The sequence below is a fragment of the Cucumis sativus genome, chromosome 1 (genome assembly GCF_000004075.3).
Source record: "Cucumis sativus cultivar 9930 chromosome 1, Cucumber_9930_V3, whole genome shotgun sequence".
Classification (NCBI taxonomy): domain Eukaryota; kingdom Viridiplantae; phylum Streptophyta; class Magnoliopsida; order Cucurbitales; family Cucurbitaceae; genus Cucumis; species Cucumis sativus.
In genome coordinates, this window is record NC_026655.2 from 29,712,034 (window position 1) to 29,724,062 (window position 12,029).

At 37.0% G+C, this 12,029-nt stretch overlaps 1 protein-coding gene across 1 annotated transcript in view; it reads left to right on the forward strand.

Annotated features, from left to right (window-relative positions):
• Positions 1-12,029, forward strand: part of LOC101205181 (zinc finger CCCH domain-containing protein 16) — a 28,990-nt gene extending 16,961 nt beyond the window's left edge. The window contains exons 6-10 of the mRNA XM_011661909.2: positions 3,116-3,333; positions 3,460-3,578; positions 10,706-10,868; positions 10,980-11,052; positions 11,496-12,029. Coding sequence (XP_011660211.1) covers positions 3,116-3,333; positions 3,460-3,578; positions 10,706-10,868; positions 10,980-11,052; positions 11,496-11,534 — 612 coding nt within the window. The 3' untranslated portion in view covers positions 11,535-12,029. The remainder of the gene's footprint in view (positions 1-3,115; positions 3,334-3,459; positions 3,579-10,705; positions 10,869-10,979; positions 11,053-11,495) is intronic.

Sequence of the window (12,029 nt, forward strand, 5' to 3'; positions counted from 1 at the left end):
TTAATGTGGATCAATCTAGCCCCTAAGCTTCTCTGTCCAGTATTACAGAAATGCTCAAACATTCTCTCTTTCAGATCTTCCCAAGATTTTACTTTCTTTCAGTTGTTACTCCATCTATACCAATCGACTTCATCTTGGCCGAAACTCAAAACTTCTACCTTAACCTTCTCGGATTCTAGTAGATCATTAATCTAAAAAAAAATGTTTAGCCCTGTACACCCAGAACTCCATCTATACCAATAGACTTTTTATCTTGGCTGAAACTCACAACTGCTACCTTAACCTTCTCAGATTCTGGTAGATCATTAATCTTAAAAAAAAAGGTTTAGCCCTGTACACCCAAGACTCTAGGTTTTATCCCACAAACATAGGCATCTCAAGCTTCTTATACTTGCTTCTGTCCACTGTTACTGTTCCATTGTCTATCACTATCTCTAGATCTCCCATTTTTCCCTTCAGTTTCAATACTGACTCATCAGATGTGCACAATTCGTCCTTGCGTCTATAGGTGTTGCTTTCTCTCATGTCTTCGGTCATTCTGTCGACAGCCTTCTTAAGTTCAAGCATCATCTCTTTCAGGTCGAGAACTTCCTTTTTCGTCCCTTCTAATCTCTCTTCCATCTGTTTATGAGCCATCAAGCGCATCATCACCCCTAGATTTTTGAGCTCTGATACCAATTTGTTAGGATTCTATGATACCAACAAGCTAGTGCTTTATCAGCAACTAAGACAAATAATCTAGTGCTTCATAAAATAGGAATCAGACATATTACCTCAAATTCAGCTTTGGGTCCAATAATAAAATTTTTGTCAATTATCCTCTGGTCACCAAGTGCTAGGTAGTACTTAATACCCGATTGTCGCACTTTAATTCAGTCATTTATACGTGCTTCTTCACTCTGGCCACCATCTTGAGGGGGCATGTTGAGATGTTGAAAGTCGAGACTCACACCTTATAAATATAGATGGGATACTCTTCTCATAGTCAATTGGATTTGGTATGGAACCCCATACTACCAACCAGAACCCACAAAGGTTTCTTTGACCTGAATTTTGGCTTCTAATACATTTAGAAATTTTAAAGTTTCCATGGAGATATCTACCAAACCCTCGAAATAAGCCCTAATAAATTCAAATGTATGATTATTTCAGTAGTTTAAAGGGAGGTTCTTAATCGAAATCCATGGCGACTCATACCTTATAAAGATAGATGGGCTACTCCTCTCATAGTCAATTGGTTTTGAGATGGAACTCCATACTATCAAACAGAACCCACAAAGGTTTTCTTTGACTTAAATTTGGGCTTCTAATACATTTAGAAATTTTAAAGTTTCCATGGAGATAGCTACCAAACCCCCAAAATAATCCCTAATAACTTAAAATGTATTATTATTTCAGTAGTTTAAAGGGAGGTTATTAATCGAAATCCATCCACCATATCCCTTTGCATACAGAGGTCTGCTATGTGTTAGCATATCCCACTTTTCAAGCTTTAGATGAAAGGCGCCAAATTTCTGTCATTTCTCAATTAGAGCATTCTCTGCAAACAATGGATTAGTGATAACTCTCGATTGCAAGTATGTTTGCAACGTTTCTTTAGTCTCTACCCAACGCTTGAACTCAGACGAGTGACAACCCTTAAAGTATTAAAGTCTGTTCTGACGACTTTTGAATTCTTGATAATCCAATGATGATGAATGCTCTGTTTTGTCTGAATCCAAAGCAGAGGATTCCTTTTCCGGCTGGACCTTGTCCACATAGCTATCCATCTTCTCTTCTTGCGGTCTGTTTGTATCTTCAGAAAGACACTTTTTCAGCTTGCTTTGTTATGAATACCACATTATGTAATCATGCTTTGATTTGAACCTCTTCAACATATTCTTCCTTCTCTTCTTCGGCTAGATCAGGGAAGAGAGCAAAGGCTAATAGGCATTAAAATTCAAAGCCTTTCCTAAACCTCTTTAAACCATTCCCAAAACACTTTGTTAGAAGAAAGGCAAAGTTGATTTCAGATCAAAATCCTGATTTTTTAGAGACAAATTGTGCCCATCTTCAAGCCCATTCTATTTCAAATACGAGCACGTTCCATCAACATTTTAAATACTTTGTTTTTTCTTTACCTAATTCAAAGGTAAAGTTCTTGTGAGGTTCTCCTAGCCAAACTCTGGTCCGCTCATAAAAAAAAGAAGCTTGTTTCAAAATTTTAATCTCCTTTTAGTGTGAGGATTGAGGAAGATGATCATTTGATAAGATTGGATGAGAACGAAGATCAATTGTTGACAGACCCTTTAGAAACTGATCTGAATTCTTTGTTTCAGACTGAGGAAGATTTAATTTTTGAGAAACAGGCCTCTAGAATTCCCTTACAAGCTCATCAAGGTGGTGTTCCAGTCATTTGAAGTCCTTTGTTAAGGAATGTGGGATAGTTTTGGCTTGAGCACTGAAAGTAAACATGTTTTCTGGTTCTTCAGACATTTAATCTTAAAAATTGTATGGGAATCTAGTGATTCTTAGGGCGTATTGGAAGGATTGTTGAAGCAAGATAATGGTTTTCATAAAGTGAGATTTCACGTTTGGCCTTTATCCTATGTATTTCTTTCTTTCTTCCTTTCAGAATTCTGTTCAACGAATTGGAGCTTTGATGGGCTTTTTCAGTAGTACACGTGCAGTTTTTATTGGTGAGATTAAAGATTTAAGCAAGTCTTCCAGGGCAAAGGATGGTATTTTTAAATCAAGCTTGAAGCAGCACGGCTGGTTGCCTTTTCTTGGTGTTTTCCTTTTTATTCATTCTTTAAGCAATTTGTGATCAAGATTTTAGCTGATTTGGGGCTTCTTGTTGAAAGATTGTTCATTTTTCTTTGTATTTTGTTCTTTTTGTTTTGCTCTGGTTTTAGAGGGTCTTGTCCAGCTTGTAATTTTATTATGTTCTTTAATGTCTCGGTTTTTGCTATATCTGCTCTTTTAGTTCTTTTTGCTCTTGGTATATTTCTCTTATACTGTGAGCTATATTTCTCTTACACTTCGAGCTAAGAGGCTCGTTTCCATTTCAAAAAATAAACAATAAAAAATAATGTGGTAACAGTTACATATTTCATTAACTATTTTTTTTGTTCAGGTTGAAAGAGAGAGAAATTTACTTAATTCTAAGTTAGCCGAGTTTGAGGGCCTTCTTCTTAAGCCATATGTAACACCATCAAATCGTGCTCCTGGCAACCAAAGCTCATTTTCAGGAACTAATTCTCCTTCAATTCTACCAAGTGCTCAAAATAACACTCCTTCGTTGTCAAGTTTTAGCCAGTTGGGTGCATCACTTAATACAGGATTTGGTGCTAGGTAAGAAGACTAATAGCCTGATTTTATTGTTTATCTATGTGATTGTATGCAGTTTACGAAATTGTTTTGATGCTATGCTGTTTGTATAACTCTCTGGAGCTTACATTTTGAGAATTTATTTCACAGGCCCTCTAATCCACATAATACTGTATTTGGTCAGCAAGTTCAATTTTCAAGCCCCGTGCAAAACTCGAGTGGATTTGGAATGACCAATTTTCCATCAACAAGTGTGGTTGCAGTTGGAGGTGCGTTCTTGAGTTATTATATAAGTGTATGTCAAAATAATATATTCCTTGTATATTTTACAAGAGAGGTTTTCTTAAAGAGAAGAAACCACCTATTACAAAGAAGAAAAAATAAATGTTGCAAATATAATCCAACCAATACAATAAAATATAATACAAGAAAGGAAATAATCAACTCCCTCTCAAGTTGGTTTGAAGATATCAGTCATTGCCAGCTTGTCAATCAATTTGTTGAATTGCCACTTTGGATAACCTTTAGTTAACACATGCAATTTGATCTGTTGTTGGAAGGTAGGTGTTAGACCACCCATAATACACCAGTACAGTAGGAGAAAGAATAATAAAGAAAAGAAGAGGGAGAATGAATTAGTTAAGAATGTAACTGCATAGGGGACCACAATGAGTAGGAAGGAAACATAAATAGAAAGTGGAAGAGAGAGAGAGGTAGCTTTTTGGTGTGAGTAATTTCTGTATATTCTTGAAAGAGAGAGTAATATAGTGGGAGGAGAGAGTTCATTGAATTGGATATCTTATTCAATTCGATCTTTATATTGTAATTTCCTTTACTATAAATAAAGTGAGATTTCATATTCTATACTACTGTGTTGGAGAATTTGTGTTCCAACATATTGGTATCAGAGCACGACGAATCTGGAAGAAGACTGATCATGGTTCAGACGAGAATCGAAGAGAGGTTGGAAGCACGCGTACAGTAACTTAGCAAGATACCAACGATGGAAGGTCTTCAGGCTCAAGTAGAGAAAACTCACCAGATGGTGATGATATTCATGGAATCAATTGAAAAAGAACGAGCACTAGCAAGCGGTAAGATAGTCGAATCATTTGTTTGGGAAACATCAACGATGAAACCTATAGAGGGGGAGGGGGAGGGTTCGGCGAGCAAGGAAATCAAAAGTGGCACGCAGGAAAATAAGGTTGGCAGCGAAGAGGGAAACAATGATTGATACAAGTTCAAAAACGTTGATATGTCAGTATTTAACGATGACGATCCGGATTCATGGCTCTTCCACGCCGACAGGTATTTTCAAATACATAGATTAACTGATTTCGAAAAGCTTACTGTAGCCACAATTAGTTTTGAAGGCCCGACTCTCAACTGGTATTGATCTCAAGAGGAGAGATAAGTTTACCGATTGGTTAAACTTGAAGGAACGTTATTGATCCGATTTCGATCGATTCTCGAAGGATCTCTGTATGGCCGATTTTTGCAAATTCAACAGGAATCAAGTGTAGAAGAATATCAGAACCTTTTTGATAAGTGGGTTGTACCCTTAGCAGATATTCAGGAGAAAATCGTGGAGGAGACGTTTATGGGAGGGTTGTTACCATGGATTAAGGCAGAGGTGGAGTTTTGTCGCTCCGTGGGATTATCCCAAATGATGAAGTACGCGCAGATGGTGGGAAATCAGGAAATTATGAGGAGAGAAGCAAATCTACTCTGTTATTCTGGAACAAAATTCCCAAACTACCCCTACACTAATGCCAAAATTAATACAGTTTTAAACAGCCAAGAGAATAAGGGAAATACCATTTTTCCGATGAGGACAATTACACTAAGAGGATCACCAGCGGGAGAAATTAAGAAGGCCCATCCAAGCGATTATCTAATGTTGAGTTTCAGGCCAAGAGAGAGAAAAGACTTTGTTTCAAATGTGATGAAGAGTATTACTCAGCGCATAAATGCAAAGCAAAGGAAATACACAAGTTACGAATGTTTATAGGAAGCAGATAATGTGGAAGAAGAGATTATAGAGGAAGACGAGTATGAACAGAAGGAGCTGCACGCTATTGAGTTGAAGGGTGACATTGAGGGAGTAGTCGAATTGTGTATTAATTCAGTGGTGGGGCTGACGAATCTTGGTACGATGACAATAAGGGGGATGATTCAAGGGAAGGAGGTTATTGTGTTGGACTGTGAAGCCACGCATAATTTCATATCAGAAAAATTAGTGATGATCTTTAAACTACCTACAAGAGATACTTCCAATTAGGGGGTAATTCTTGGGTCTAAACCTGCAATTAAGGGAAAAGGAGTATGTGAAAATGTGGGGGTTATTCTTAATGGATGGATAGTAACTGAAAACTTTTTGCCATTGGAGCTTGGAGGGGTGGACGTAATACTTGGGATGCATTGGTTATACTCATTCGGAGTGACTGAGATGGATTGGAAAAATCTTGTTATGTCTTATTCTCATAACAAAAAAGTGGTAATCAAGGGAGATCCAAGCTGGACAAAGACTCGAGTTAGTTTGAAGAGCTTAACTAAATTATGGACTGATTCTGACCTGGGTTATTTAATTGAGTGCAGAGCTCTAGAAGCAAGAGTCATAAAGGTTGATTTACAACCAGTGGGAGAAACCAATACCGTATCAGAGGGAGTTCAGGCAGTGTTGATGCAGTATAAGGACGTGCTTGAGTGGCCTGAAGAATTACCTTCAAAGAGAGCCATTGTGCATCATATACACTTAAATGGAGGCATGGTTCCAGTGAATGTCAGGCCCTATAGGTATGCCTTTCAGCAAAAGGAGGAAATGGAAAAATTAGTGGATGAAATGCTCTCCTTTGGAATTATCTGTCCAAGCACAAGTCCATATTCAAGTCCAGTACTCATGGTGAAGAAGGAAGATGGTTATCATCAAATTAGGATGTGTAGCCAAGACATAGAAAAAACAGCCTTTAGAACAGATGAAGGGCGTTATGAATTTCTAGTAATGTCGTTTGGACTCACAAATGCACCTGCAACTTTTTAGTCCTTGATGAATAATATTTTCAGATCTTATTTTCAGAAGTTTGTCTTAGTTTTTTTCGATGATATTTTGATTTACAGTAGGGGATTGGAGGAGCACTGCCAACATATAGAATTGGTATTGGAGGTGTTGAGGAGTCATAAACTGTTTACTAATCAAAAGAAGTGCAGTTTTGCATATACTAAAGTGGAATATTTGGGTCATATTTTGTCTAGAAAGGGTGTAGAGGTGGATCTGGAGAAAATAAGATCTATTAAGCAATGGCCAGTCCCTTCTAATGTTTGGGAAGTTAGAGGTTTCCTGGGATTGACCGGTTATTATCATCGTTTTGTACAGCATTATGGGTCCATTGCAGCTCCTTTATCTCAATTATTGAAGTTGGGTTCTTTTAAATGGACTGGGGAAGCCAAGAAGCTTTCGTAAGGTTGCAACAAGCAATGATGACTCTGCCTGTTTTGGCACTACCAGATTTTAATACACCATTTGAAGTTGAAACAGATTCATTGGGCTATGGAGTGGGAGCAGTCCTAATGCAGAATAAGAGACCAATTGCTTTTTATAGCCACACATTAGCTATGAGGGACCGTGCCAAACCAGTCTATGAGAGGGAGTTGATGGCAGTAGTGTTGGCAGTACAATGTTGGCGACCATATCTATTAGGAAGGGCATTTATAGTCAAGACTGATCAGCCCTCTCTTAAATTTCTGCTTGAACAGAGGGTGATACAGCCACAATACCAGAAGTGGATTGCAAAATTACTTGGCTATTCATTTGAAGTGGTTTATAAGCCCGGTTTCGAGAACAAGGCAGAGGATACCCTATCTCGAGTACCACCTACTGTACATCTCAACCAATTAACAACCCCTAATTTGATTGATTTGAAGGTTATAAGGGAGGAGGTTGAAAAGGATGAACACTTGAAGGAGATAATCAGTAAGATACAAAAAGAAGAAGTAACAAATTATACTTTGCAACAAGGGATGCTCCGGTACAAAGGAAGATTAGTGATTGCGAAGAACTCTTCCTTAATTCCTACTATTATGCACATTTACCATGATTCTGTCCTTGGGGGCTATTCAGGGTTCTTAAGAACTTACAAGAGGCTAACAGGAGAACTATTTTTGGGAAGGTATGAAGTCTGAAATACAAAAGTATTGTGAAGAGTGTACTATCTGTCAGCGAAATAAAGCATTAGCACTCACGCCTGCAGGGTTATTGGTTCCAGTGGAGATACCGAGTAGAGTATAGGAAGATATTTCTGTGGATTTCATTGAAGGATTGCCCAAATCCTTAGGATGTGAAGTTATATTGGTGGTGGTGGATTGCTTTAGTAAATATGCTCATTTCTTAGGTCTCAAGCATCCCTTTTGTTGCCAAGATTGTGGCAGAATTATTTATGAAGGAGATAGTAAGGTTGCATGGCTTTCCACAATCAATTGTTTCTGACTGTGATAAGATTTTTCTGAGCAATTTCTGGAGGGAACTACTCCGTTTGGCAGGCACTAAATTGAATCGGAGCACCACTTATCATCCTCAAATGGATGGTCGGACAAAGGTTATTAACAGATCAGTGGAGATTTACTTATGTTGCTTTTGTGGGGAGAGACCGAAAGAATGGTTAAAATGGATTCCTTGGGCTGAATACTGGTATAACACTACATTCCAACGATCATTGGGAGTGTCACCTTTTCAAGCTGTATATGGACGAACACCACCAGCCCTTATATATTATGGAGACTGGGAAACTCCAAATTCCACACTAGATGAGCAACTTAAAGAAAGAGATGTAGCCTTGGGTGCTTTAAAAGATCATTTACGAATAGCCCAAAAAAAGATGAAGAGTTATGCAGATATGAAGAGAAGACATGTAGAATTTGAAGGAGACATGGTGTTCTTAAAAATCAGACCCATAGACAGGTTTCTATGAGGAAGTGGAGGAATGAGAAGCTGTCACCTAAATATTTCGGTCCTTACCGAATTTTGAAGAGAATTGGCCCTATCGCGTATAAGTTGGAATTACCTACATCAGCAACTATTCACCCTATTTTCCATATTTCACAGCTGAAGAAAGCCTTCGGGGAGTGCACAAATAAGGAGGAATTGGTACCATTTTTGACTGAGAATCACGAGTGGCTAGCTGTACCTGATGAGGTCTACGGATACCAAAAGAATGAGAAAGAAGTTTGGGAAGTTTTGATGAGTTGGAAGGGACTGCTGCGTCATGAGGGAACTTGGGAAAATTATGATGATTTCCAACAGTCCTTCCCTGATTTCCACCTTGAGGACAAGGTGAAACTGGAGCAGGAATGCAATGTTAGACCACCCATAATACACCCGTACAGTAGGAGAAAGAATAATAAAGAAAAGAAGAGGGAGAATGAATTAGTTAAGAACGTAACTGCATAAGGGGGTGGACCACAATGAGTAGGAAGGAAATACAAATAGAAAGTGGAAGAGAGAGAGAGGTAGCTTTGTGGTGTGAGTAATTTTTGTATATTCTTGAAAGAGAGTGACAGAGTGGGAGGAGAGAGTTCATTGAATTGGATATCTTATTCAATTCGATCTTTATATTGTAATTTTCTTTACTATCAATAAAGTGAGATTTCATATTCTATACTAGCGTTGGAGAATTTGTGTTCCAACAATATGATACATATATTACTTCGGTGTCTGTTCTTTTCTTTGTGAAGTGTTTATCAACTTCAATATGTTTCATCTTGTCATGATGGACTGGATTGGACTGTGGGCAATGGAAATTGCTGCTTTGTTTGTCTGAGTGAATCTCTCCAACAATCTTTTTATTCATATACTCTCACAAATACCATGGGCTATAACTCTAAATTGTGCTTCTGCACTACTTGCAACCGCACTCTGTCTTTTACTTCGCCAAGTAACAAAATTTCTTCTAACGAAAGAGCAATATCTAGAAGTGGATCTTCTATCAGTTGTGCTACCTGCCTAATGCAGTCAATGTAAACTTCAAGATTGAGATGGTCATGTCTTTGAAACAATATGCATTTTCCATGAGTACTTTTCAAATATCTTAAGGTTCTATAATCTGCATTTAAGTGAGCTGGTTCAAGAGCATGCATGAACTGACTTACCATACTAACTACAAAAGTGATGTCAGGACGTGTGTGCGAAAGATATGAGTCTCCCCACAGGTTTTTGGTACTTCTCTTTTTTCTCTATCTCATTCTTAATTGCGGCTTCCAATTTCAGATTCTGCACAATGGGAGGTTTTGCCACCTTGCAACCAAGTAAACCCTCTCTTTTAGCAGATCAAGAATATACTTCCTTTAGTTGACAAGAATGCCACTTTTGGAACAAACACCATTCCTTCTACATCAATGCCTTTCAACATTTGTGGAGATTCTTTATTTCAACATTTGTGGAGATTCTTCTTCTTTTTTTGAAATAGAGTCCGGCCTCTTTATTAATAATATAACAACTTAAAGTATAAGAGAGTTATACAATGAGCACAAACAAAGAGACCAAGAGATCAGGAGTCGCAACCAAACATCTCGACTAGGTTGACATCCCCTTAGCGCCCGCATCATATCCAAAGAACACACAAAACAAGAAATAAGAGTACATCGAGAACCAAAAAAGGGCAAAATAAAGCCACAAACAAGAACAAAACAGAGCAAAAACAAGACGGTTACAAATCATGTCCTAATAATATAAACTCAAATGGAAATAAAATAAAACAAAAGTTAGATGGTCTTTGGTGGCTTCTTCTCAAGGGAAAGAACTGGAAAAGTGATTGAAAAGGGGAAAGGCAACAGCTGCAAAGGCTAGCAAGCTTGTGGAATGAAGGCCAGCCAGTTTAAGAACAAGTTCTGGATAGAGTAGTTATTAAACTGCTTGTTCAAAGTGCACCAAGCAGCATCATTTCTTTTAGCAATATTCATTCGTCTTGTCCAGCCCGTTGCCTTGTCATGGAAGATCCTTTAATTGCGTTCAAATTATAATTCTGCGAACAGGGCTTTAGACATGTTTTCCCAAATAATTCTCGGCCTTTTCATCAGAATTGGGCCTAGAAATATCTGATTGACGTTTGAATTGAATAATCCATCAAAAACCCAAGCAACTACGAATAAAGAGAACCTATAAAATAGATCTTGTTCAAATAAGGCTGTAAATCTGCATCCGCCATTATACTTGCTAACAATAATCAAGTGACACAAATATTTTGGTAAGTTCCATACATAGAAATAAAAGGATACGGTGCTTTCTATTTGATCTGGATTCTATGCATTCCTAACGCTTAGCTATGCAGTGTAGTGTAGCGATTATTTTAATTAATTATTATTGGTGTCATAAAGTTTTAGCTTCTTGTGATTATCAATCTTGTAGGTGGAGTTGGTAGCCAAACATTTGGGAACTTCTCTACTCTAAGTGGCTTTGACATAAAAAATGCTGGAAGTAATATTTTCTCTTCAGCAGCCCTAACAAATCTCCCTCCAACGAATGCAAACTCAAGTGCCAGTGGACAAATTGCACCAAATGCCCAATTGGTGTAAGTGTTTTGAAGCCATCTCTTATTGTTACTGACCATTTAGTACTAAAAATGTACAACTAAAGAAAGAAATTTATGTTGTAAGTTGGATTATTCTTCTCGCTTATGCAGAAATAAGTTACAGCCAGAAAATAGTTCCGTGGATGTTGACATTTGGATGAAAGAGAAATGGGTTCCTGGAGAGGTACAATCTTTTGTTCGTGTTTATTTAGAAATGTTTTCAAAACATGTCAATTTTTATTTTGCAAAATTTAATTTTAGATCACGATAGATCCAAACAAACATCTATCACTTAGTGCAAGATGTCTATATAGGCCTTCACTAATAAAAAAAATAAAATCTTTGTTTTTGTAAATATTTACAACAATTTTGTCATTTAAAACAATCTCTATTTTATTTAGAACAATTTTTCCTTAAAAACAATCTTTATTTTATCCCTATCTCAGATCTTGATAAGTCCATCGTTTTAAATTTATTTTATAAAGATTAAAATTTAAATCTCTTTTTTTAAAACAAGCAAGGTAGACTATTTAAGTCTAGGAAATATGAATGTGTTAACTTCAAACTTTGTAATTTGATGATTTTTCAAGTACTGTTGCTAATATCTAACTTTGTAAATACATTCAGATACCGGAAATGGCTCCTCCTGATGCAGTTATTCAGTAACACCGGCGGATTTGGTATAGAGCCCCCCTCAACTTTATTGTCTTTATATAATATGTATAAACAAAACCATTTAATGCTTAATATTTATAGATAGTTTAGTGGTAACTATGCTTAGTTTAGGGTTTTCTGGATCCGCCATTATTCAGTAACCCATATACTCCACGTACTAAGGTACCTAGAATTGATAGCAAGATTTAATATTAGTAGCAGTTTAGGAAATATGAATTTATTAACTTAGAAACTTTATGAGTTTAAAAGGGGAATTCTTAGAATTTTGCAATAATATATTAAATGACACAAGATCCTACTTCTAAGAATAAGGATACTAATGAATCTACGAACGTTCCAACACCAGAATTCGGTTTGTGTCGTGTAAGATGGTTTATCCATAACCTCTTGATTAGAAATTTGAATTCCCACACCACTTCAGTTTTGAGCTATTAAAAGAATGTATGGAAGACAAGTATTAGATCTATCTTTTATGATTTTTCTTTC